This window comes from Ananas comosus, linkage group 8 (genome assembly GCF_001540865.1).
Source record: "Ananas comosus cultivar F153 linkage group 8, ASM154086v1, whole genome shotgun sequence".
Classification (NCBI taxonomy): Eukaryota; Viridiplantae; Streptophyta; class Magnoliopsida; order Poales; family Bromeliaceae; genus Ananas; species Ananas comosus.
The window spans coordinates 7936180-7963425 of NC_033628.1; the positions used below are offsets into that span (position 1 = coordinate 7936180).

General features: G+C 39.7%; 1 protein-coding gene across 1 annotated transcript; it reads right to left on the bottom strand.

The window, feature by feature from the left end:
• LOC109714464 (brefeldin A-inhibited guanine nucleotide-exchange protein 2) lies at window positions 1-27246 on the bottom strand. The gene is made up of 12 exons (XM_020239102.1): window positions 25860-27246; window positions 19930-20247; window positions 19402-19750; window positions 18883-19305; window positions 18504-18790; window positions 18077-18350; window positions 16437-16930; window positions 16017-16338; window positions 15548-15920; window positions 14739-15430; window positions 492-1107; window positions 1-394 (listed from the first exon to the last, which is right to left on the bottom strand). Exons 1-11 carry the CDS (start codon window positions 27095-27097, stop codon window positions 505-507), a joined length of 5373 nt encoding a protein of 1790 aa, XP_020094691.1. The 5' UTR covers window positions 27098-27246; the 3' UTR covers window positions 1-394; window positions 492-504.

Consider the following 27246-nt stretch of genomic DNA (forward strand, 5'->3'; position numbering starts at 1 on the left):
AACAATGATCAGGTTCCCAAATTCTCTTCACTTCAATAATACAGTTGGACAACATATAACTAATCAACACTGGATGTGATCCTACAACTGATGATTATCTTATCTTTACTGAAAACACTGAGCCCAAAAAGGTGAACTGAATATAGAGGTATAAATAGTAAGGTCCGTAATACTCAATGGGGAACTACTAGTACAAGGGATCAAAAAGAATAGGAAGGACTAAACCAACTTTAAATTCATCATCACAGACAAATTTTAGAGAAAACTAGAACTAGGATACAAGCATCAAGAAGCATCCTTCTGACTGAACCCTAGCTTCCAAATCAAAAGGTAACTAGAACGATCAACAACGTGTGCGCAAAACAGCCCTTCATCATGAATAGCATCTTCGTCCCTACAAATATCAAATAAAAAAAAAAATTGAAGGTTGGTAAAGATTGTAAATTCAAACAAACAAAACAATATCATACACGCCGGATGATTATTACTACCCATTAACAAGGATCAGCATGACTGAAGCAAGATCGGGCCCACCCACGTGCTAAGCATATCACTGAGCGCCACCTGTACCTCGCTTGAACCATGCTCACAGCTTATGAGGCCAGCAAGAAGAGGAAAGAAATGAGAGAGGTTTTTCTCCAAGGAGGAATCCCCCAAACCACATATAGCTTGCAAAGTCGCCACCACAAGAGGGGCTCGTGCCGCAAGCTCTCTTCTCTTGGCCGACCCCACAGGAATCGGCCAATGAGCTTTCTGCTGCAGTTGTGAAGGTTTTGCAGCGCTAAGATATACTTGTAAGACTTCCCTGCAGAGGTTGACAAGGTGGTTCTCAACTTGTACATCCCAGTCGGCGGCATTGAGGGGGCGGTCAACGATTATGGTTTGAAGGAGGGTGAGGCATAGCTGATATGATTCGTTCTCGAGACGGAGCAGTGGCGGATCCTGCATTTGGGTCATGGAGCCCAGCTCCTGCAGCTTCGACCGGAGGTCGCTGTCGCTGTTTATCTTGTGGGCGTGAGATGCTACAACGTGCAACGCTTCAAAGAGTACGACTGTGTTTTGTACTGATAACTGTGCTCTGTACATGTTGTATATTTCCATTACGGCCTGCATAAAAGGAGGTGAAAAGCATAGTTTAGTTTTCATGCTGCATTTGCACAAATTAAAGGGAAGCTGTATTACAAAACCATACAACATGAGGAACGAAATAAGAGTGCAAGCTTTTGAAAATGTTGATATACGCCAGCACGATTGCTTGATTTAGGCTCATAATGTACTGTAATTTTTTAGCAAAATTATTTTTTAGTCTGTTTGATTCGTAAGAGTTCAAAGAATCGCAGACAAAACACAACATCCCAGACTTAACAGTACTTGACCACCTGAAGCTTTTAAATGTGCACCTATACCCATCTAGTTGACACTGTACACATGAAGGGCATAAATAAGAAACTATCCCACATAGACATCGTACGTGCAACGTAACCTACTTCACTATGTGCCTCAGCAACTTTTGGAATACAGCAAATAAAGCCCATATTTCTTATGCAGTATTTCAACGGCATTTCTGCATTGCTTATGATCTTTACTTTTTAATTTCCTCGAGTAGCATGCGGTTGAAGGCCTAGAGATTATCCTTGTTATTGCGAGTTAGTTTTCTAACTCTTTTTTTTTCCCCCTCAAAAGGTGAGAAAAATCAGTCTTGGTCCCATGCACCATGCCTGCAGCCTGCTCTTGTCATGCAGGCTCCCCACGCTGAATAACATGGGGGCTGTTTGCCTTTGGTCAAAATAAACGAAAAGAAAGTAAAGTTACTACCATGTTTTCCGTTTACATTTGCAAACAATTGATAACAGAAAAATGAAGGCCATCCCTATGCCTTCAATCACACGAAACTAGAAGAAAAATGAAAACATAAACAATGTCAAAGGTACACCACGATTTTTCCCAATTGCAAAGTTTACTGCCATATATTGGGATTTCGAAATTACTGAGGTACTTTTCATTTGCAATAGGTAATCCTTTCTAGTAGATTGTCATCTATATGCTGTATTAGTATTCTGCCGTTTATCTACTCTTTCTTTTCACCTAAGAGGGTGTTTGGGTTGGTGTAAGTGGTGAGGATGAACTCCAGTTCGGATAAAGTGATTAAGTTCAGATGTTTGGTTTGATGTAGGTGAAAGATGATTGAACCGGATGTACTCCAATTGAACCCTGTAAGGAAGTGAATTTTCGAAATCCGAGGATTAGACTTCGTCTAGAATCGATTAATTGTCGAGGGTATAAGCTTCGGAAAGTCCGAAGGTGGTTAAAATGCATAAAATACATTAAGGAAGAGTCCGCGAGAGCACCAGTGCAAAATCTGCACTGGAGCAGAATTGCTCTCAGGGACCGGTCCCTGGCAGGGAGGGACCGGTCCCCGAACGTTAATCCAGTGAGAAAAGTCAAAATTTGGCTAAGTCCCGAAAATCCAACTCTCGGGAACCGATCTCTCAGGCAAGGACCGGTCTCCTGGGAACCGGTCTCTCGAGCAGGGACCAGTTCCCGAACGCGAAATTCCCTCTGCCCGAATGGGAGGCTCTCGGGGACCGGTCTCCCCAACCTGGGACCGGTCCCGCTGCGAGAAATGCCCAGTGAGGGCTGCTTCAGAGGATGAAAAGTTGAGGGGGCTATTTGCAAAATGGCCTATATGAGGGCTTGGGGACCACTCTTTCTCCCTCACTCTCTCATTTCCCTCTCTCTCACACTCTTTCCCTCTCTCTCTAGAAAGAAAAGACGGAGAAGAAGAAGGAGAGGAAGAAGAAGAAGGAGAAGAAGAGAAAGAGGAAGGAGAAGACTAAGAAGAAGACGAAGATCTCTCTCAAGCTTGGGGCTTGGTTTTGAGGTAAGCCCTCAACCCTACATGGTGGATTTCTTGGGTTTAGGGCTTTTGTTGCTTAGAAGTGGTTTGGATGGAACCTATTGAAGTTAAGGAGATGGTTCGAGCTTGAAATCGAAGCTCGCACCATGGATTTCTCCGTTGTTGCCGACCTAGGGCACCAATTTGGGTTTTTGTCGATTAAAGGGTTTGATCTATTTTGATGGGTCGTAAACCTAATTGCTAGGTCTCCGAACGCGTCGGCGAAGACGGTTCGTCGATACGACGAGCGAGTGCGAAGAAATCGCCGAAACAAGTGCTCGAGGGTTCGGATTGGCCCGAGTTGAAGCGACGTACAAGGATCGCGACGTCGAGTTTTCTAGCTACGCGGCACTACCAAAGGTGGGGGAGTGCCATCCCGAAGCAGTCGAACTGCTCTATGTCTGAGTTCTATCGTCGATCAATTACATATTGTAATATAGCATTATAGGGTGTTAAATGCAGTTGTTACATATTATTGCATGCTAGTGTTAGTTTGGTTTCGCGGATATAGTGAATGAGAACCTAGTATGCATGAGCTGAATATGAGATGGTTAACCCTATATGTGATGAACATGTTTAGATGAATAAGAACCTAGTATATTGAGAACTTGTCAAGAGAACGAGTGGCATCTAGTTAACAATGAACACGAACGAGTGGCATCTAGTTAACAATGAACACGAACGAGTGGCATCTAGTTGACATTGAACATGAGAACCCTAGTATAGTCAAAATACTATGAGCTTGGGTATTGGGATACTTGAATCTATGATGAGACCAACCTTAGTTGGTAGGACCAGTTCGTGAGTTCAGATTAAGCTCACATAGCCTATCTGCGCTTGTAGGGGTCGCTCCCCACAAGTTGTACACTCCGGAGTATTTGTCACTTAAGGGGCAGTCCAAAGAACTGCTCGGACAGTCAGTGAGCTGTCCGCAGGCGGTCTCGGGGAATAGTTCAGCGAGGCTTTTCCCTATGAGGCTTACACACGTGAGATTGAGAACAAGTTCAGATTAGCCGATCGATGGGACAAATTGATGAATAAATATTATTCTTGAACATAGTAGCTTGGTACTTAGCTAGCCTTATCACTGGTTTCATGCATTCATTATTGCAGATTGAGGCATAGTTAGATGTTCATGTTTATGTTGGCTTATTACCGTTAATGCTTTCAATTTCATATATCTATCTATCTGCATATCTATTTGTGCCTGCTTAGACCTAGTGGGAGATCGGCGAAGTTTGCGGCCGATCCCACTAGAAACTATGGAAGATAGTTCTCATCCCACTCTCTACAGGTCCAAGTTCGAGTGTTCCCGGCGAGCGCGAGGATCGCGGCAAGGGCATAGCGCCCTAGGGGTATCCATAGCTAGCTTTACCTCCTTTGCATTTTAGTTTCATCCTATGTTTTATGTTTGAGAGTAGATGATGTATAGGGTGAGGTTTTGGAGAGTGATTGTACATATGTTTTGGAATAATGTAAAAGCCAAAATAACTGTATCAGAGTTAATGAATTCAATAGTTAAGTATCTCTCTTTTGATCACTTTGTATGTTTTACTCGTGTTGCTTGCTTTTGGTTGGTTAGCACTGTTTGTGCTTCGTTATCGTTGTATGATCATGTATGTCATCAAATGTATTTCCTGAGAACTTGTGTACATGATCTCGTTGGTTGAGCCTTGGGCAGACAGGGGAGTTGCTGTCCGTTCGGCGGTCCGTTCGCCGTGCCCGAACCGGACCAAATTGGTAGCGGTCTCGGGGCGGGGGCGTGACAAACCCAATCCATTGAACTAGACTTCAAATCAAATTAGTCCGAAGTCAGTCCTATCCCTAGGGCATGTCCCTTGCAAGCGCTCGTTCGCCACACCCCACCCACCACAGCCCAATTTTTAAAATACTAGAAGTTTTTACGTTTTGGAGATGTGACTTACGTCAAATCAAACAATTGAAGTGTCAGAATTCAATTTCGGTGAACAAACTTACATCATTCCAAACAAACCATGGAACTAAAACTTAGTGAAGTTTGAACTCACCAAACATGAATTTTGTTTGAATTGCAATTACATCAATCCAAACACCCTCTAAACGTTTGTTGAAGTCGTCAGCTTTTTTATTTCAACTATTCACCACCAAGGAAATTCTATTATCAGGATAATAATAGGTAATTCTTGTACTTCTAAAGGATTTTGTTTTCCGGCCAAAGCCCCAAACCTGCTGCTTTCTTGTTAGTATATCTATCTGATAGACTTTTGTTCCCTCCGAAAACAGCCCAGCATATAGGCTGAAAACTTTTTTCCACCTGTTTGGTTTCCTAAGAAATATGGTTTCTCCAGAAAAAATTTTTCCTGATTTCATGAAAAACTAGTGTTTGTTTCCCAGACTCTTTATCCGGAATACAAAGACTCTGAAAAAGGATGTTTTCCACAAAAAACTGTCTTCTGGGAAAACAGTTTTCCAACTTTTCCGAGGAACCAAACACCCCCTTATTGGAAGTATGGATTTCAACAAAACTCCAGTTAGGTGAGAGGTGCTCCCTGATCACACCCAATCACATTCAAACTTACTATAAACCATCATGAGCCATCATGCGCCTCTAATTCACTTTTCACCTTCTGTGCATATAAAGGAGAGAATCCCTGTGTCCTCGATGCCTCTGGCTCGCCAGCCCTGGGAATTGCGGAAACTCACGGTTCATCTTGATTGCCCATGTTTTGGAGGTCATACGAGAAGATCACCTTTGGTTCTAGGAAAAGACCATACCCAAGGTAGACCACAAAAGTGATCTCTTCATTTTCTAGAAAAAATTGGTAATCTTCAGAGTAGAACAATACATGCCTAACATATGGTCCATTATCTCATACATTGGTAAATAGCTCTAAAAGTCAGAAGTGTTTAATTTTTGTAAGGCACAAAGACCTAAGGTCAATGTCCATATTAGGAGACGGCAGAGCTTAGTAAGTGAAAGTGGAAGAGTGCAAAGGGATCAAATATTTTCCATCTGATCTAACTCATTGATCCAAGTTCAAACAAATACACTCCAACATGAAGCAAAAAACTTTTTCATGACATAGAAAAGAAATAGAAGTTAATTTGATGTCAAAGTAGATTTTATTATCATGCTCAACTCTATATCCATATTTTGTATACAAGCATCATAAGGGAATAATACCATTGGAATTTTGCAATCTGTATATTGAATCATTGAAGGTACACATTATAACTAGCAATAGGACTTTTGTTTTCCATGAATCAAGTAATTTGCCCCGCAATATTATTTTCAGCTTTCTAAGTGTTGAATTATGCATGTATATGGAATAGCTGTATATAACTAAAACCACATAAAAACTGAATTTCTACTTAAATTTGTCTAGGAGTTTAATACTTGCTTAATATTCATGAGCATATTAGTGTTAGGGGGAAAGTTGTGGGAGTAGATATGAGCATGGAAGCTCTGACCTAATCAGGACACATACGTCTTCGAACCCAGGAAAAGTCATCATATGGCCAAAAAGAATGTGATAGCACTCAAGCTATGTAATAGAATTCCAGTCTCACTACTTTTACATTAAGCACGTCCTCTATAAGATTTATCAAGGTGTACTCTCCGATATATGCACATGCATATGCGATTAAGATATACTGACGCAGCATGTCTTGCACATGGGGCTATTCTAGGTATAAATGGGAAAGATCTGATTTAAGCACCAAAGACGGGATAACAACACTAATTTTATGTCAAAATTCGAATAGTCAAAAAATATGACAAAATAAATGGAATATTTATTAAAACCCTTGCAAATTCTTTCGGTACTAATATACTCCCCATCTCTACAAATTCTTTCAGTACTAATACACTTCCCACCCGGCCTTCGCCCCCGGCCCCACAACTGAAAAAAAACCACCACCCAGACCAACTATATCTTATACCGCCTTCTTCCCGCATTCACTGTGATTTACAATGAACTAAACAACTAAGCTTTTGGTGTTATGGAAAGTCAAAATTGTATATATTATATTCCTATTTAGCTAGCATAGTTTTAGGCATCTTTCCTTAGAGATCTTTCCTTATAGAAATATTTATGTATATATATATATATATATATCTTTGTAATTCATCATTGAAGGAATAAGAAGAACAGTATTCTTTCTCTTCTTCATGGTATTCTTCTTCATGGTATTCTTCTACATGGTATCAGAGCTAAACCTTAATTCTAGGGTACAGCGTTCCAGTGTTGTTCTTCTCTTTCACCGGATCTCATCGGCGTTGCTCGTTCTTTTTGTCTCTACCGCTACAGTACCACTACAGTGCCACTACAATACTGCTACAGTATTGCTACAGTATTTGCGTGTCTAAGTGAGTTGTAGAGTGCAGCCCTAAGAGCTGCTTTGTGATTTGGTTTCGACGCCATGTCTGAAGCTAAGTCTGCTAACAGTGAGCCGAAATCTGTGATTACCGATGTCATCCTGGTAATGACCAAAATCACAAAACACAAACTCAATGGCTCCAATTATTTGGAATGGAGCAAGACGGTTCGTTTTTATCTACGAAGCATTGATAAGGATGATCATCTAACCAGCAATCCACCGGACGATAATACAAAGCAAGCTTGGTTGAGGGAAAATGCTCGGTTGTTCTTACAACTCAGGAACTCCATTCAAAGTGAGGTAATTAGTCTAATTAATCATTGTGAGTTTGTGAAAGAATTGATGGATTATTTAGATTTTTTATACTCTGGCAAAGGGAATCTCTCCCGCATATATGATGTTTGTAAGGCATTTTACCGATCTGAGAAGCAGGATAGGTCTCTCACAGCCTATTTTATGGACTTTAAACGTATTTATGAAGAGCTTAATGTTTTGCTACCCTTTAGTCCTGATGTAAAAGTGCAGCAGGTTCAACGCGAACAAATGGCAGTTATGAGTTTTCTTGCTGGTTTACCCCCAGAATTTGAGACAGCTAAATCTCGGATTCTTTCTAGCTCTGAGCTCTCCTCTTTGCATGATACTTTCACCAGAGTGCTTCGTACAGAAAATCCTCAATTTTCTCAACCTATTAATAGCGCGTTCGTAAGTCGCAATGATAATGGACGGCATTATAGTAGAGGGGGCAATAGAGGGATTACTGCCAATAAAGGTAATCATCGTCATGGAGTTGTTTGCTATTACTGCCTCTAATCGAGATCTTGGAGTTGTTTGCTATTACTGCCATGAACCTGGTCATACAAAATGCACATGTTTGAAACTTCAAAATAAGAACTAACGATCTTAAATGGCCAACATGGCAGCCGGGGAGTATACAACCCCATCCTCAGAGAAAACTGTTTTGGTGTCTGCTGAAGAATTTGCACAGTTCTCCCAATATCAGGCATCCATAAAGTCCACCAGTTCCTCTGTCACTGCACTCGCTGAGTCAGGTAAATCCACATCATGTCTTGTGTCTTCCCATTCCAAATGGGTTATTGATTCTAGTGCTACAGACCATATGACAGGTAACTCTAGTCTTTTATCTGCCTTTCAGTCTCATATAACATCTTCTACAGTTACTTTAGCTGATGGATCTACCTCTTGTGTCATGGGTTCTGGCATTACAAACCCAACATCATCAATTTCTTTGTCATCTGTTTTATGTTTACCCCAGTTTTCTTTCAATTTACTATCTGTCAGTAAACTCACCCGAGATTTAAATTGTTGCATCTCATTTTTTTTCGACCATTGTTTGTTTCAGGATATTACGACGAAGCAAATTATTGGTAGAGGACATGAGTCTGGAGGTCTCTATATCCTAGACAACCAGGTGCCGAGGTCTCTTGCTTGCTCCAGTAACTTAACTCCTTTTGAAGTCCATTGTCGGTTGGGACATCCTTCGTTATCCACCTTGAAGAAATTGCTTCCGCAGTTTCAGTCTGTGTCCAATCTAGAGTGTGAGTCATGTCAGTTTGCTAAGCATCATCATTTACCTTCTGTGTCTAGAGTCAATAAACGGTCATCGTCCCCTTTTGAGTTAGTTCATTCTGATGTTTGGGGTCCGTGTCCTACTATTTCCAAATCAGGATTTAAGTATTTCGTTACCTTTGTTGATGATTATTCTCGTGTTACTTGGTTATATTTAATGAAAAATCGTTCAGAACTATTCTCAATTTTTTGTGCTTTTTGTACTAAAATCAAAACACAATTTAATGCTTCTGTGTGTATATTGCAAAGTGACAATGCCAAAGAATACTTTTCAGAAAATTTTCACAGTTACATGACACAGAATGGCATCCTTCATCAATCCTCATGTGTTGACACTCCATCCCAAAATGGGATTGCTGAAAGAAAAATCCGGCATCTCCTTGAGGTAGCTCGTGCCCTTCTTTTCCAAATGAAAGTTCCTAAACAATTTTAGGCTGATGCAGTTTCCACGGCTTGTTTTCTGATTAATTGCATGCCTTCGTCTGTCTTGGATGGTGATATTCCTTATATTGTTTTGTTTCCATCTAAATCTTTATTTCCTATTGAACCTCGTCTCTTTGGTAGTACGTGTTTTGTGCGAGATGTTCGTCCACAGGTAACTAAATTGGATCCAAAGTCTCTTAAGTGCGTCTTCCTTGGGTACTGTCGCCTGCAAAAGGGGTATCGGTGCTTCTCTCTTACTCTCGATCAATATATTGTCTGCCGATGTTATATTTTTTGAATCTGCTCCATTCTTTCCTCTCTCATCTACTTATGAAAGTGATGAGGAGGAAGATGATCACCTTGTTTATACTGTCAGACAAGTGTCCAGTCCTGCAACAGCTATTCCTGCTCCATCGGCAACTGTTCGACCCCCTATTATTCCTGTCTATTCTAGGAGATTGGCGACTCCTGACTCAGATCCTCCACCAGCTTCTTCGTCGGAAGATCCAGTCACTACTATCACCGACCTTGCCTCTGACTCTGATCTTCCAATTGCTCTTCGCAAAGGCAAACATAAGTGTACCTACCCTATTTCATCGTTAGTTTCTTATGACCGTTTGTCATCCACTTCTCGTTGCTTCGTTACCTCTCTGGAGTCAATTTCTGTTCCTAAATCTGTTGTGGAAGCTTTGTCTCATCCTGTCTGGCGTGCTGCAATGGAAGAGGAAATGATGGCTTTAGACGCCAATGGTACTTGGGAACTGGTACCCTTACCTGCCGATAAGCGAGCTATTGGTTGCAAATGGGTATTCACTGTGAAAATGAATCCAGATGGTTCTGTAGCTCGCCTAAAAGCCCGCCTTGTTGCCAAAGGCTATGCTCAGACTTATGGGGTTGATTATTCCGCTACTTTTTCTCCTGTGGCTAAACTTGCTTCTATTCGTTTATTTATTTCGTTGGCGACCACATCTCATTAGGTTTTACACCAGCTGGACATTAAAAATGCTTTTCTCCACGGTGATCTTCAAGAAGAGGTATATATAGAGCAACCACCTGGTTTTGTTGCTCGGGGGAGTCGGGTCGAGTTTGTAGACTTCGAAAGTCTTTGTATGGCTTGAAGCAAAGTCCTCGAGCTTGGTTTGGAAGATTCAGTGAAGTAGTCCAAGAGTTTGGCATGAAGAAAAATAAGTGTGATCATTCTGTGTTTTATAGGCATTCTGAGACTGGTCTAATTCTATTAGTTGTGTATGTGGATGATATTGTTATCACTGGGAATGACACTGCAGGAATCTCATCTCTCAAGTTGTTTCTTCAAACCCAATTTCAGACAAAGGACTTGGGGGGTGTTGAAGTACTTTTTGGGTATTGAAGTTACAAGATGCAAAAGAGGCATCTTCTTATCTCAAAGGAAATATGTGCTTGACTTACTAGCAGAAACAGGAAAATTGCGAGCTAAACCTTGCAGTGCACCAATGGCTCCTAATCTCCAACTTACAGCTAATGATGATGAATTGTTTGAAGATCCAGAGAGGTATAGGAGATTAGTTGGCAAATTGAACTATCTTACAGTGACTCGGCCAGATATTGCATACTCCGTCAGTGTGTTAAGTCAGTTTATGTCTTCTCCGACTATTACACATTGGGAAGCTTTGGGACAAATTTTGTGCTATCTGAAGGGAGCTCCAGGACGTGGTATCTTGTACAAGAACCATGGACATTCAAATATTGAATGCTTTTCAGATGCAGATTGGGCGGGTTCAAAGATTGATAGGAGATCGACTACAGGTTATTGTGTTTTTGTTGGAAGTAACTTGGTGTCGTGGAGAAGTAAGAAGCAGAGTGTTGTCTCCCGTTCTAGTGCTGAATCGGAATACAGAGCTATGGCACAATCTGTGTGTGAAGTAATGTGGATACAACAATTATTGGATGAGGTTGGTCATAAGAATCCACAACCTATTAAATTATGGTGTGATAATCAAGCTGCTCTTCATATTGCCTCTAATCCTGTATTTCAGGAGCGAACTAAACATATTGAGATTGATTGTCACTTTATTCGTGAAAAGATACAACAGAAGATCATTTCAACAAGGTAAATCAAGACTGGAGACCAGTTGGGGGATATTTTCACAAAAGCTTTGAATGGGGCTCGGGTTGACTATATTTGTAACAAGTTGGGCATGATTAATATCTATGCTCAAACTTGAGGGGGAGTGTTATGGAAAGTCAAAATTGTATATATTATATTCCTATTTAGCTAGCATAGTTTTAGGCATCTTTCCTTAGGGATCTTTCCTTATTAAATATCTCATTATAGAAACATTTATGTATATATATATCTTTGTACATCATTGAATGAATAAGAAGAATAGGTATTCTCTTCTTCATGGTATTCTTCTTCATGGTATCAGAGCTAAACCTTAATTCTAGGGTATAGCGATCCAGTGTTGTTTTTCTATTTCACCGGATCTCATCGGTGTTGCTCGTCCATTTTTTTTCTCTACAACTACAGTACTGCTACAGTACTAGTGCTGCTGCTACAGTACTTGCGTGTCTAAGTGAGGTGTAGAGTGCAGCCTTGAGATACCTTTGACGTAGTCGGGTTTTCACAAATCCTTGAAAGTAAACTTTTTCTTCCCGTGCTCGATGGAGTTTCTCTACGGCCAAAAAAGAAAGTCGTTGGGGTAAAACCCTACTTTACAGTTGTGTACTACTAACTACTTCTTACGGTAACACAGTATATTGACACTTTTAAAAGACTTTTCATAAGAAACCGTAACAGTGAAGCGTTATATGCGTGTTTTTGTAATTTAACACAAAACTAAAGTCATGTTTACAGTGTTTTTTAACTCTTATCAAGACTTGCTAAAAAGTAATTTATATTGGTTCATTGTGCTCTTATTAGTAGTTGTTTCCGTTGCTTTATGAATTTAGGAATAAACTTTTATCATCCTGTGCCTGGGGTTTGTAATCTTACTTGATTCAGTTTTCCCCTGCTACGGGCAAATAACTGAGATCTGTATCTTCCATTTGCTACTACGAATCGTTTGACTGTACTGAGTGTGAGATCTGACCTGTTTCTGACTTTGACGCTTTTGTTAAAGAAGTTCCACCTATTGCTTCCTACAGGGTTGGTTGTTACCTGAAGTTTTTCTCAATTTAATGACCTCGTTCTTTTTCTGGACCGTGAACCAACAGTTCCTATATCTCTGGAGGTCTGAGTACAGGAGATGGTTATTAGACGAAGTAGCATTCTAGGCCTTTGTTTGTTACTAGCCTTTTTTTATTCTGTTATTAAATTTAAAGCCCACTCAAATAACTGTCTATCATTTAACTTTCTTTTGACCCCATTTGTATTTTGTCTACTGTTTCTTTAACTACTACAACCCAAACGTTACGGTCTTGGGTACTGTGTTCTTTATCTAGGTAGTCGATTTCATTGGCATCTTATACAATATACTTTGACTTTCCGTCTATTTTCTGATCTCAATGGACAGTATACCATACATCGTGGTCTTAGTTACTGGATAAACCTTACCCTTCTATGTTCCGTACTACACCTAAATGGACTGAGGCGCTCACGTCACTATCCCCTTGACCACCTGAGATTCTTACGGACTATGACACGTTTAAGAAGTCGTCTGTGGTTTTGTTAAAAGAGACTCCTACCCCAACATATGAGGGGCCGACGGTACAACCGGTAGACTCTAGCAACCAAGAATAAAACTTCAAAGTTTGTACACGCAAAACATACTGGTCCAAGTACCGTCATTATCGTTTGTTGAGGTTCTAGAGCTAATCTCCGCCAGAGAGGTACTGCTACTAATGGAAATAACCGTCATTAGGGAGATAACGGGGGAGATGATATTACGGCAGGTAATAGTAACGCTGAGCGCTCGCGCGATAATTATCCAACTCTTTTAACTCCTAAGAGGCATGCTTCGTGATCCCTCTTTCATAGTACGTTTCTCCTCTCGAGTCTCGATCTTTCTTAGACTCTAAATCGACAGAGTTTAAGACCCCCATTTGGTCGTTCTTTTGAGTATTGACAATAAACAAGCGCAGTTTGGACGATCTGAAAATGTAGTCCTGATTTCCCATCGTTTTGTAATTCGAGAAGTATTTGTGCAAAATTCAGGTATTTGATCCGACACTCTCTGGATAGGACGAAGAGTCTAGCCATTTTACGGAATGTTTGTAGTATATACGTTCTCTCCAAGGGAAACGGTCTCATATTTTTTAGATTTATTAGGTAGTTAAGAAAGTGTTTGAGTGTTACTAATTAATCTGATTAATGGAGTGAAACTTACCTCAAGGACTCAACATTCTGGTTGGCTCGTAGAAGGGAGTTGGTTCGAACGAAACATAGTAGCAAGCTACCTAGCGATTAATCTACTAGTAGGAATAGTTACGAAGCATCTATTTGTGCTTGGTAGAATGAGGTAAGGTCTATTAACCTCAGTAACTCAAACACAAGACACTAAAACCAGTAATGGCCCTACTGTAGCCGTTAGTGTCTAAAACCGAGTGAGAATCGTCTGAGTCACAGTCTGTACCGCAGTTCTGGTTTAGTGTTTCGTCGANTATATATATATATATATATATATATACATATATATATATATATATATATATATATATATAACAAGAGGGATCGAGAGAGAGAGCACTAGGCTACTATGCTTTCGAAAGCACGGAAGCCTCCATACTTTCAAATTATTTTTGATGATGGGGCATTTGATACAGATAGCTATCAGCTCCATTAGACATAATCTACAGTGTTTGAACTATCTATGAACTGCTGAAATTAAATAATCTCACAAAAAATAGTGATAAATGACTTAAATTTCAAATCAAAAGTATTGATCACTCTTGACGGTAACTAGAATTTTCTATTAAAATTTCACCTAGTTTGGATTGTTCTACACCGTTGAACTTACAAGCATGCTACATCGGCCATTAAAAAAGTCATTTTTGAGACCCTTTAATCACTTGGCAAATGTTATTGAAAAATTATGAAATTTGGTTTCTAAATAGTTCTAACACTGCAGATCATGTCTAACTAAGCTGATCGTCGAATTGAATGTCCCATTATCGCAAACAACTTGAAAGCACGGAGAGCTTTATGCTTTCAAAAGCACAGGAAACACATAAAATGCACACATAAATCTAACTGTATTGTCTATCTTGTATCTCAGACTAGAGAAAAGGTTTCGCATATAGAGAGAATAGGCGTAAGACGCTCTCTCTCTATATATATATGTTATACACACACATATATATGTTATACATATGTTATACACACATATGTATAACTATATATATATGTTATACACACACATATACATACATACATATACATACATATTATACATACATACATATATATATATATATATATATATTTAATCTATTTCTATGGCAAAACAAGAGAAAAAGGTAAAAACAATATCATATGCAAGCATAAATTGTGCACCTGAATAAGTAAAAGCTGAACAGCAGCACGGCACTTTGCATCACTGATAGCAAAGTACAGGTTCCTTGATCCCGCCCCTTCCAATTCATCCTCGTCTTCTGAAACCCTAGATTCCTCATTACTTCTCCTAAAGGATAAATTCCCTTCACCTCTTTGTACACTTTCAAGGTAAGCTCCAGAAGAAATGTACGAGAAATCAGGAAGTGTTGCTGCTGCAGCTTCTTTCAAAGACAAAACCACCTCTAGCCACTTGTCATCAACAAAGACCGACCCTGCACTGCTCATCAATCGGACAAATGCGGCGATTCCAATTCCAGCAAGGCTTTGGTGGGGCCTCTTGATAAAGCTAGTCAGCAATGTGAGCACCTTTCTCAACAGCGGATTTACCGTATCGTAAAAATTAACAAAGAGATCCACGACAAGCTGAAGGGCCAGCGTGCATGTTTCATAAAGCCACGCATCTTGGTCTAGTTCGGCTGTGTCATTTTCGGAACCTTGCCCTTGTAAAGACCCTCCAGAAGGATCAATAGCATGCCTTACATAGTCAAATATTGGGAAGAGGACTGAATCAAACACTTTTTCCCATAAAGGCAATGAGAAAAGATGGCCATGATTTCTTAATGTATCAAATAACACCTGCAAGGCACTTTTTCTGATTTCAGGTCTTAGGTCAAACGTAAGTTCAGACAGACCTGTAAAGAATTAATTATGGACAAAACAACTATCACCATCAAAATTTCAGACTAAAAAAATAAAAATAGAATCATTAGCTATTAATGCATAAGAACAGAAACTAAGGTTTTTACTACCTGCTAACAATGGGAACCAAAAATGGAGATGATCATCTTTATCAATGAACAGCACATTATCTGGTTTTCCATCCTTCACAATATGCGGTGAAGATGGCCCACTACTTGAGGAGACCTTCTCCTTTGATTTTGAGCCAATGTTCCCGTCTGCAAGCTTTGCTGCACAGAACCGTAGAAACCCAATTGCATTCAAGCTAATATCCTTATTAAACCTACTATTAGTGAATGCAATTAGACAGTTAACACAATCCGTGAAGGTGGTTGTTTCGGTTTCAGTTATGTAGGGAAAGTAGTCCCGTAAAATTTTCTCAATGATCTCAAAGGCCAAAAGTACAATGTTTTTGTGGTCATCATATGATGCGGTTGCAAATACCTGCAATTTTTTTTATTCAGAAATTTGTTAGGGATAGATAAATGCATGAAAAAAAATGAGGGAATTGGGAAGAAGGGCACAGCATGGAGGACATACCATGAACATGCTTTTCCATCCGGACTTCACATGGCTGACACGAGTCAACACCATTTGAGAGACGCATCTGATTATTAATTCTCTAATTTCAACTGCTCTGCTCTTCCTCATGACAACAACAAAAGGTTTCATAAATTCGTTTTGGAAATTGTAATTGGCCAGCTCCTCCCGTTCCAAGAACTTCATTGCCAGCTGCCGCAGGGAATCCATAGCAAAAATTGCGATAGAAAGATTTTCCGAGCAACCAATGGTCACAAAAAAGTCAGACAAAACATGCCAAATGCTTGACCAAACAAGCCTAATGCGATTCATGTTGTAATGCCTATAAGAGGGGGGGGAAAGAAATTAATAACAGTAACACAGATAGCTATGAAACAAAATTAATGGTCCTACTAAACAGATGCTGAGTATTATTCTTACGCAATCTCAACGATCTTGGTCAGACTGAAAACCCTAGGATCAGATGCAGAACGCAATTCTTCCATTGAAACCTTACAAAGAGCTTTGACAAAATCAATTATAGCTTCACTATTCAGCTTTTGGCTCCGAACAAATATACGATTCATTTCAGCAATGCCAACTTGCTCCAACAAGTTAAGATTGGAGATTTGCTCAGAGGTAACTACACCAGAAGCAAAACCACCAACACCAGCACTATCATAGGAACCCCTTCTGGCAGTTGATGTGGCATTAGCATTTCGCCCAGGCCCCTTCTTTTTTAAAACGGGAAGTATTGATGGCTTGGCCTGCTTCGATTTGTCAAGCTCCGTTTGCTGTACAGCAAAAAATGTAGCATCTGGCGGAGCGCCTTCCCCAAGAAGATGCAGATGTTCAAATCGAGAAACGCATGTCAAAATATGTTCCCATGCTTCTTGCAAGTAGTTACCGTCCTCATCTGCAATCAAAAGAATTGCCTGCCAAAAGCACGTCAATGAGTAGCAAGAACAACAAGAGAAGAGATCCCTTTTTATGGTTGACAGTAAGACAAAAAAGAAATGGTAACTTCGCATTCGATTGAACATTGTAGAATGAATGTCCTGCATAGTCTTTCAAAACAACATCACCCAACCTATACAATATTTTGAATGATTAGTTGACTTTCGAAAGTTTTAGCTTCAGCACCTAAACTTTCAGATTCTGTCAAACTTGTCAGTCTCCGTCAAAAAAAAAAAAAAAAGAGAGATTAGTGAATCCTTCAAGCTACAGAATATACAGCCAAAAAAAGTTATAAATTTATTAAATTCTAACACAAAGTTAAGAAAAATAAAATCATGAGTACGTAAATCAAAACTGTTAAGATTCAGGTATCCATTTCTAGTGTAATAGTCTCGAAAAAGTCTGTCTGCTTTCGACCTGAAGTTTTAGTGAACTAAAGTGGGACAAAGAAATGAAAGTTATACAAATGAACAATGTAGGAGAACTATCTAGTCCACGAAATTCATGACTATTTATGGCTTCTACAGGTTCTAATGTCTTGACCATACAAATTCCCATGCTCATTTATAGAAATGGAAAATAATTCCCAAGAATACATATCACATGAAGATCAAAATTAGGCTAAAGTACAATAAAGCCCAAAATGAAAGCCACATGTATCTGGCAATTATGTTCGGTCATGAAATAAGTTAGGTGCAGAAATAACATGAGCACCCAGATCGCTGCATCTAGGAACTGTACTATCAAACACATAAGCATTTCCTAACTGAGAAGGAACTTGAAGATAATATGAAATTTGCTCCGCAGTCAAAAGGCATATGAAGAATACTACACACATTTCACACAGTGGCATTCTCGATTACCGAGTCATTTAAGCCAAGTAATGCAGTTCATGGAAAGCACAATAATTTAGGAATATCTAGGAGCAGAAAGTCAACACACGCTCCATGTGTTAAAGATAACTCCACGTGTAGATGTATTAGCCAACATGACAGGCCAGAGTAATAAAACATATTAAACCGCTGTGGTCAACAATAAAGTAGATCAGCAAATAATAACAGCTTTAGAAAACATACTTCCATCATACGACTTTTCTGGCAAAATAGAAGATATACAAAACCGACCTTAATAGCAACAATATTTTTCTGCTTGATATCTGCAGCAGAGTGGAGCGACGTAAACTTTGCAAGCGAAGTAACAAAGGCGTCTCTTTGAGTCTTCATGGACATAGCTGCTGTTACATGGATGGCACAGCGAAATCCTTCAAGGCATTGGGATATTATTGCTTCATCATCACTCTGGTCAAGAGGAACACTGAACGCCGCAAGCATAGGAGCCCAGCATACCTCAATCATGAACTTCAAGATCACCACATCTGTTGCCGCATAGTACACAGACCTAAAATCACCAAAGTCATTCCATTAGGTGTTGGACTCCATTTAGTGATAGCATGATATAAATCTTATGCTGCAGTATGACGATGACACAAACAAAGGACCCAAATACCAGAAAAGGCTATTTCATAAATATAAACATTTTCCTTAGACTTACTCAGTTTTCCGAGCCTTTTCTTTGAACTGCACTTGCATGTGCCTAATGAGATCATCACTCGTCTCCATAGGTGAATCACGCTTGCGTATAACAATATTCAATATGCTATCCAACCCAAGGATTTTGTTTGAATTTGTAGCTTGCTGTTGTTGGGGTGCAAAATCATCTTCTTTCATCTTGATTTCATTTCTGGAAATTCTTTCATACAAGGATCTCATATATTCTTCAGGCAGATCCTTTCCATCATCAATACCACGATTATTTCTAATGAAGTCATCCGGGGACATCTGCATAACAGATATTATTACAAAATGCTCTAAAAGTCATCAAAGAAGTTTATCACATAGATAAAACTATTGTAACCAAGAATGATATATACCTTGTTTTTGACCATAGGGTTATGGGCATCAGTATTAAGCATTATCACCGAATAAGCAAGGACATAAGCTGTATCTGCACTAGTAAAGACTTTCGGGTTGCATTTACAGTAACGCTCAGCAAATTTCTCCATGATCCGATCGATCTTCTGTGCCTCACCAGGCAACCTAAAGCCTTGGAGGAAGGCTCTAATTGCTTCATCGAACTCCATCCCTTGAAAATCGAATGAATCTACATATGCATGCATGACTTTAAGGGATAGCTCCTCCCTCTCTCCTAAATAATCACCGATCAAGGTCTTGTTCAAGCCGGACGCACTTTTAAGGAAAGCAGCTATCTCCTCTGGTGAGTCACCTACCTTCTTCGCATTGATAAGGAACTCAATTCCTTTCTTGGGCTTTCGATTGAAAAGAGAAATACCTTCCTGTTGTTTAAAAATGAAATAATTAGCTTACTATAAGATGAATCACCACCAACAAAGCACTATTTGCTGAACCCTAATTGTCAGAAACATAACAACCTGAAGCTCTAGCTTGTATGCTCTACGCTGTTCAATTGATACTGCTTCTGGAATCCCATTTGATGCTTCAGACTGTGAATCGGTTGCCTCAGCAGTTTCCTCTCCTGCATTGCCATTTGTTAGTGGGAGTTCATTTCCACTTTCAGCGTCATTCTCCTCTATTTCTGTTTTAGGAGAATTAGGATCTGGTATTCTAAGTTGCTTATTCATCCAATCTCCCATGGATCTCAAAATTGCCACTAGGCATTTCATTGCTTCACTTTTCATGGCAGTATCCTGTGGTGGTACTAATGTAGTAGAAACACCTGGAGGCGGCCCTTGAGCAGTCTTAAGTAGGCCATTTACCATCCTATTACCGAAAAAAAAAAACTGTGTTATGAAAAAACTGTAGTATAAAGGAAACTTTCGATGACATCCAACCTACGATGTGCTGAATTACAAGCACTATTATTAATAATAACATATGAAAATAATCAAGGAAAACAAGATGAACAATATAATAATGATAATGCAGGAATGGGAATATACCTTTCGAATATGTTTGATGAGTGGACATCACAGTCATAATTAATGAATATATCAACCAAGATTTGAGAATCTACACACAGCTTCTCCAAAAATCGAAGCACGATCATCTTCTGCTGGAAATTAGGCTGAGCAACATTTTCCAAAACTCTAAGAACGATCATGGGAAAGAAGACTCCTATCTCTGCCTTTAATCCAGGTCTAAATCTTGACACCAGGCTCATAAAAATTGAACAAGACAGCTGAAAAACAATCATATGAGTTGAAGCACTGTTCTTCAAAAGTGAGAGGCATAGATACTGCTTAATAGCACCTAAAAACCTGCTTAATTACAAGCAAACTCATCAGACCACACATGCAATATAACATGATATGAAAGAATAGACTTCTAGAAGACAATTGATTTAATAAGACAAAAACAATGAGATGAATGAGATTAAAATATCAATGAATTAAACCAATTGTGAATCAAACACTCAAAGGGCAACCATCACAGATAATAGGTGGTAAATGGTGAACAGTTCACATTCTACATGAATGTGAAGTTAAAATATTGAATAAGTCCTTAAACATTCCGAATTTCATCGTAGTCTTGTCATTTATTCAAGAAGTAGTCTCTGTTCTCATCGAACTAGCATTGCAGAGGTCGAAAATTAAATTGATATAGAATATGAAATAAATGCTCACACCATGCATAGTATAATTGTAAGCCTGTATTAGCTTATGATAAATTGATAATAAAAGAAAAGGTAAATTGCTTTTAAAAATAATTTTAATTGCAAAAATGCAAGCACTCAGATTAGGGCAAGCAACTAAGCTAATATATTGGTCCTTGTCAGCCTGTCCAAGTTTGTCATTGAAAAGTCACTGGTCTCCTATCCGATAACCGGCAAAAGGATCTAATGCAATAAGTTAATCAGTGGATAAACAAAGACTTCTAATGGTATTGAAGTACCACAAATCTCATTCTATCAGCACTAATATGCCATGAGAATTTTACCCGGAGAAAGAAGACCATAATATAGCCATGTAGGATTTCAGATTTTATGCTTTTAAAGTTACTATGAAACAACAGTATGCACCCTCCAGCTTTCCATATGGAGGAGACACTAAGACTAGAGATATGTAGGGCTAGGGCCAAGCAATCCTCAAAAGTTCTATAATTCGTTGACTGTCTAAAAATCTTATTTCCTGTTAAATATCTTTTTCTGACAATCAATTAAAAAATGCTTCGCCATATATATTCATCGCCACTGCTAAATTTTTTTTTTTACTCATTCGACTTGTTTATCTGTATATTCTCCTTTTCTTGATCCACATTTACAGAGCAGTAGCTTGCATTGACATTTTGATTTTCTTGCTCATGACAATCTCTAGCTTTCAAAGATGTTAATTCGACTTAACAATCCTGCAAGCGATCCACCAAAATGCTATTAGAGCGTGGCTTTCCACTATTTACTAGTTTGCAGAAAATTGTTCTAATTTCTAAAATTCCTTTGCTTGCAACTGCAAAACTATATCTTTATGAGTGGATAAATTGATCCTGAATATTTGTTATAATTATTTCTTCTGCTGCTGCTGACGTGTAGGAAAAGGTTTCTGTTGAGAAGTGAGATTATTACTTGTTCCATCAGTTTAAGCTTTCATTAAGCTTTGGTTCAGCAATCTTGTGGACTATTTTCCTAAACCTAAGTATCTCACCTAGGCCATAGGAAAGTCACTGAGACAGCCACTATGGCATCTAATTACACAAGAAATACACCTACAAAATGGAGTGGTGCACTATGCATACGATAGCATATACGTGGGTCCATTGACTTCAATAAACAACACCAAAAGATACAAATAATCTCTATGCATATGAAGGCACATGAGTACATAGACGGCATTACGAACACTAAAAGTTAACCCCAAAAGAAAAAAAAATCCTCGTTCTAGTAAAGTGATTTACACACCAACCATATGCCCCTCTAATTGTATATGCAGTATTTTAGCAGCTTAAGACACCAAAGGTATCTCATATGTGCACTTTAGTCACTAGGCTTTACACAGGTGACTCATAATTTTGACCAGCACTCCAACTGATATGTGAAGAACTACTTGCTAGCTAGAGTTTTTTATACAAATACTATTTAAGTAGAGCTATTTGAGAAGCAACAACACCTTTTCATAAGGATACTATCTTAAGCTAGTTAAAAATGTTTAGCAATTGATCTTGTGGTTTAGGTTCCAAAAGCACATTCTAGCTTCCCGCCCCAAGCAAAAGCTGTCAGCCTTTTCTGTTGCTTGATAACTGGCATCTGGTTTCACAGGAGAGGAACTGTACCAGAAATTGTAAAGACAGAGGTAGTAATCATGGTGTTTAAGGGTAAGACTGTCTTACACTGAGGCATCAGTGAATGAGGACAGTTTAAGACAGAATGACTACATACAAAGCAGAAATACGAATAACCACAGAGCAAAATATAGCAGCTGATGTGAAGCGTGGTATAGAGATCAAAACAACACAGCAGTAATTAGGATAGATAGGCTACAAAATTTTAAAGAAGAAATAGCTAAAAATGGAATAGAATGGAGAGTCGAAAGTGCCAAGGACAAACATAGCCGAGCACGCTTACCACATAGTCTCCCCAATTTCTTTGTATACCTTTTCTTTTCTCTCCTCTTACCCAATTTCACCCAATTTTTAACAATGGAGAGGAGAAACAGACGAGCAAAGCAATCGTGGTGGTGGCATAGGACAAGGAAAACAAGAAAGGATAACATAGGAAATGGTGGTGGCGGAGTGGGTAGATTTATCAAAATGTCAATGAGCTTTTCTACAACAAAAGTACTGCAAACATCTCTTACTATAGCTACAGACCTCACCCAAGAAGACTATCAATAGAAAGAGATATTAGGAACTCTCGTCGGGAAGATGTATGACTATTTTCTTCTCCCAATCTCTTATTTGGCAATGACACCTAGTGATACATACATACATACATACATACAATATGTATATGTATATATATGCGTCAAGGATTTTAAGTCTCGTGGCACGGCATCGTGCTGGAAACTTGCCAACACGATACAACACGATGCATGCCAGGCCGTGCCGATGCGTGTCAATCACAAAAAAATCATGTGTACCGACACACAATAGTATGAAATATTTATTTTCTTTAGCAACAAAATATGCTAACTGTTTATTATGCATTTTTATCAAATCTTTTGAACTTTATTGAGAAAATACATACTAATTTAAAGAATGGAGGGTTTTGAGCTGTACCATCGGCACGGGGGCTGTATCGTGCCAATACCTTGTTGGTACGATATGGTACGGTAGATACGGCCCGTGCTGATGGGCAATTAAATCCTTAATATACATACACACACACACATATATATTATATATAGAGCAGGGCTACTGTGCTATTAGGAGCACAGCAGCCCTTGTGCTCCTAACTTTATAACCACCCATCAAGTTTGATGGATGGTTAGAATGAGAGAGGAATGAGATATTGAGGAGAAATTGGGTGTCTCAATTTCTCCTCCTTAAATTTCTCTCTCAATATCTCATCCCTCTCTCATTCTAACCACCCATCAAACTTTAACCACCCATCAAACTTGATGGGTGGTTAGAAAGTTAGGAGCACAAGGGCTGCTGTGCTCCTAATAGCACAGTAGCCCTACTCTATATATATATATATATATATATATATAGAGAGAGAGAGAGAGAGAGAGAGTTGAGCTGGAATACTATTAATAGTATTTGGGCTCTTTCACTATCGATTTTTTAGCCGTTAGACCTACATTGTGATCAATTTCATTCTTTAAATCATACTATTCAACTAACCACCCACTCAACCCCAGAAGGACAACTACTAAACCCTACGGAACCACTATCATCCTAACCTTACAATTTTTTATCTAAGGGTTAAAAACTCAATAACAAAAAAAGTCAAATACTATTAATAGTATTCCAGCCCAATTCTATATATATATATATATATATATATATATATATATAATTGAGCTCCTATACTTTTAAAAGTACCAAGACATTAGTGCTTGTAAGTTTTTAGCTTTTAGATTAAAAAATATGTGGTTAGGATGATGTGGGCGCCCTAGGGTTGAGTAAGTGGTTGGTTGAATAGTATAATCTAACGGGTGTAAATGATCAACAGTGCTGATCTAACGGTTAAAAACCTACAAGCACAAAGTGATTGGTGCTTTTACAAGCAACCAATAGACAACCGGCCTCTAATAAATATATTAATATAATTAAACTATATGATATATATAAATATATAAAATAATACAAAACATAGGAAACCAACATATCAATAAATCAAACCTTACAATATTTTCATCTAAGGGTTTAAAAACTCGGAATACAAATAAGGCCAAATACTATTAAAGATATTCCAACCCAATTACAATAGTATATTATGATATAATATATATAGAAGACGAGAGAGGAGAGAGAGAGACGATGAGAGAGAGAGACGAGTCCGGCTGGGATACTATCGATAGCACCATGCATTTTGTGGTATCACAAATTGTCCGGCCGTTAGATTTAACCCTTTGATCTATTTTCACCAGTAGATTACTATTAACACAAACAACTCACTCAACCTAGAGGCGCAGCCAGCATCATATCTAAGTACATTTGTAATCCAGGCCGAAGATCCTAAAGTACAAAGCACCAAATTGCGCGCTGTGGATCTACTTGATAGTATTCCAGCTAGTAGGTGTATGATATATATATAATATATATAGCATACTATACTAGTATTATATATATAGGCTACTTATACTTTTATCAGTACGAGCTGCTGTACTAAGTGTTTTGTTTTCGATCTAAGGAGCGTTCAAAACAACAATCCACACCGTTAAGATAATGTATCTAGGTTATATGAATTTTCTTAAGAAATAAAGTTTAGTTTTTTTCGATATCGTTACTTAGTAAATAATTATACAAAATAGAGGTGGAAATTGAATATCTTTAAAATTTGAGCATAGAACTTTTAAATTCAAGATCAAGATGTGTTAACCTTAATTAATACAATATAGTTTAAAGTATTTTCTATCAAAATTTGAAGAAATTTAGATTCTTCTACACCGTTAAACTCCAAACTCGTCATAATAGCCATTGAAAATTGACAATTTTGAAATAGTTTGATCATAAAGTAAACTATGTCGAAAAAATATAAAATTTTATTTCTAAAAACTTTAAATACCCTAGATCAGTTTTAACGGTGTGGATCGTTGATTTGAACACCCTAAGATCGAAAACAAACACTATAGTACCGGAGCTCGGTACTATAGATAGTATAGTAGCCTAGCTCTATATATATATATATATTGCTCCCTAGGTTTTGTTTCTTCATAATGTGCTTGTGAAGGTCTATGGTCGATCATGAGTTCTGTCACTCCAAGTGTAACATCAACATCAAGCAGCATCATAGCATATCACATAGTGGTCAGATTTGCATAAGCTACTTATCTACACTGAGCAAAAAAGATAAGACACATTAACCATACGTGAGTGAATCAAGAGAATACGCATACTACTACCCTATCTCTCAAAGTAAAATATTATAATTCATTCTTAACAATCTGTTGCTTGCTTTTCGACTTCACATCTCAAACTAGAGCTGAAAAACCTCGTGCTTGAACACTTGTTCTATATGTCATTAGAATCAACTTAAAAGTACAGGCTCTCTGTGGCATGAGGAGTTTCCTACTACATTTTTCATGCTCAATTATTCAAGTTGCAAATCTCTTTAAAAATAACATAAAGAAGCTGATAGATCATAATCCTAAAATCTAACTGGTTTTCTATCTAAGATTTTTCTCCTTTTTTTTCTCTTTTGGCAAGTAACAAATAAACTGTCACAGTAAGCAGTAGGAAGACATAAGATCATAGCAAGAAAGTCAGTGAGCACCTGTCGCTGGTCCTGAACACAGCTCCAGCATTCTCTAACAAGATCTTGAGCAATTCCAAAGCCACAATCTTCCCTTTCATCAGCGCAGGATCTGCTGCCGCATCCTTGGGAGGGGTCTTCATCGAGAGCTTACACAAAGCCCGGAACACCAAGAACGCATCTCTCCTCAGCTTATTCCCGATCTGCACCTCCGCATCGTCCTCCCTCTCCACCGCCACCCCGTCCACCCCCAACTCATCCTTCCTCCCTTCCAGTGCCGTCTTGTACATGCTGATCTCCCAATACTTGGCGTCCAACATATCCTTGTCAGTCGAATCCAGCAGATCTGCCGGATTCGTGCTCTCCACCGCTGTAGATTCAAACGCCCCGTCATGTGCCCCACTCCCCGCGGTGGAAGAAGTGGTCCTATTCAGCGGCGTTGACGGGTTCAGCACGCCGTCGATGTCGCCGATAATCTTGGTAATGAACCCCTGGACAAAGCTAACGTCCGCAGCGGCATTGGCGGGCGTAGAGCGGTCAGCGGGCTCCATCATCTCCGCGACGACAATGGGCTGGACGGGGACAGTGGAGGAGTCGGCCTCCATGCGGCGGAAGACGATGACGAGCATCTGGATGAGGGAGGCCTTGGCGGTGGTCTGGTGGACGGAATTCTTGCTCCCTAAGTACAGATCGTAGCAGGTGCGGACGACGTGGAGGAGGGCGTCGCCGTGGATGCGGAGGGTAGTGGAGGTGACGGCGGAGAGGAGAGTTTTTAGGACGAGTAATTCCAAGGCATCGTCGCTGGAGCCGGCGGTGCCGGGGGAGAGGGAATTGCAGACGGCGTCGACGAGCTGGGCGAGGAGGCGGGCGTCGGGGCCGGCGGAGGGGTCGGCCTCGCCGTGGAGGTAGGAGTGGGAGATCAGCTTCTGAACGACGTCGAGGGCGGGCTCGACGATCTTGGGGGAGCCGGAGGAGAGGGCGGAGACGAGAGGGGAGAGGATGGATTCGGAGTCGGCGAGGGAGAGGTCGCGGAGGGGGCCGGGGAGGGAGGAGGAGGAATTAGGGGAGGGGGGCTCGGCGGAGGAAGAAGCGGTGGTGCTCGGCGAGGAGAGCTTGTCGATGAGGGATTTGCACTGGTGGGAGAGCTTGGAGTGGCCCTTGCGCCAGGAGGCAGCGTTCTTGATGATCTTCTCGAGGGCGGGGATGAGGAGGCTGGTCAGCCGGGAGTCGGCGGCGGCTTCCGGGGAGGGGGAAGCCATGCCCCCACCGGCAGATCTGGGAGGTGGATCTGGGAAGGAAAAGGACGAAGAGTGGGAGGGGGGTTTTGGGATCGACAGTGAGAAGGGGAGCTTTGGCTATTCTACGGACGGATGCTGGGCATTGATTTTGCCACGAAAAACATCGCGGC

What these genes read in the sequence shown, in the direction of transcription:
- LOC109714464 (XM_020239102.1), bottom strand. Translation starts at nt 27,097, where the DNA reads ATGGCTTCCCCCTCCCCGGAAGCCGCCGCCGACTCCCGGCTGACCAGC. An exon ending in GAAAAGGCTCGGAAAACTGA is followed by an intron (nt 18,351 to 18,503) that starts GTAAGTCTAAGG and finishes TGGTGATTTTAG; the next exon opens with GTCTGTGTACTATGCGGCAA. An exon ending in GATGGAAAAGCATGTTCATG is followed by an intron (nt 15,921 to 16,016) that starts GTATGTCCTCCA and finishes AAAAAATTGCAG; the next exon opens with GTATTTGCAACCGCATCATA.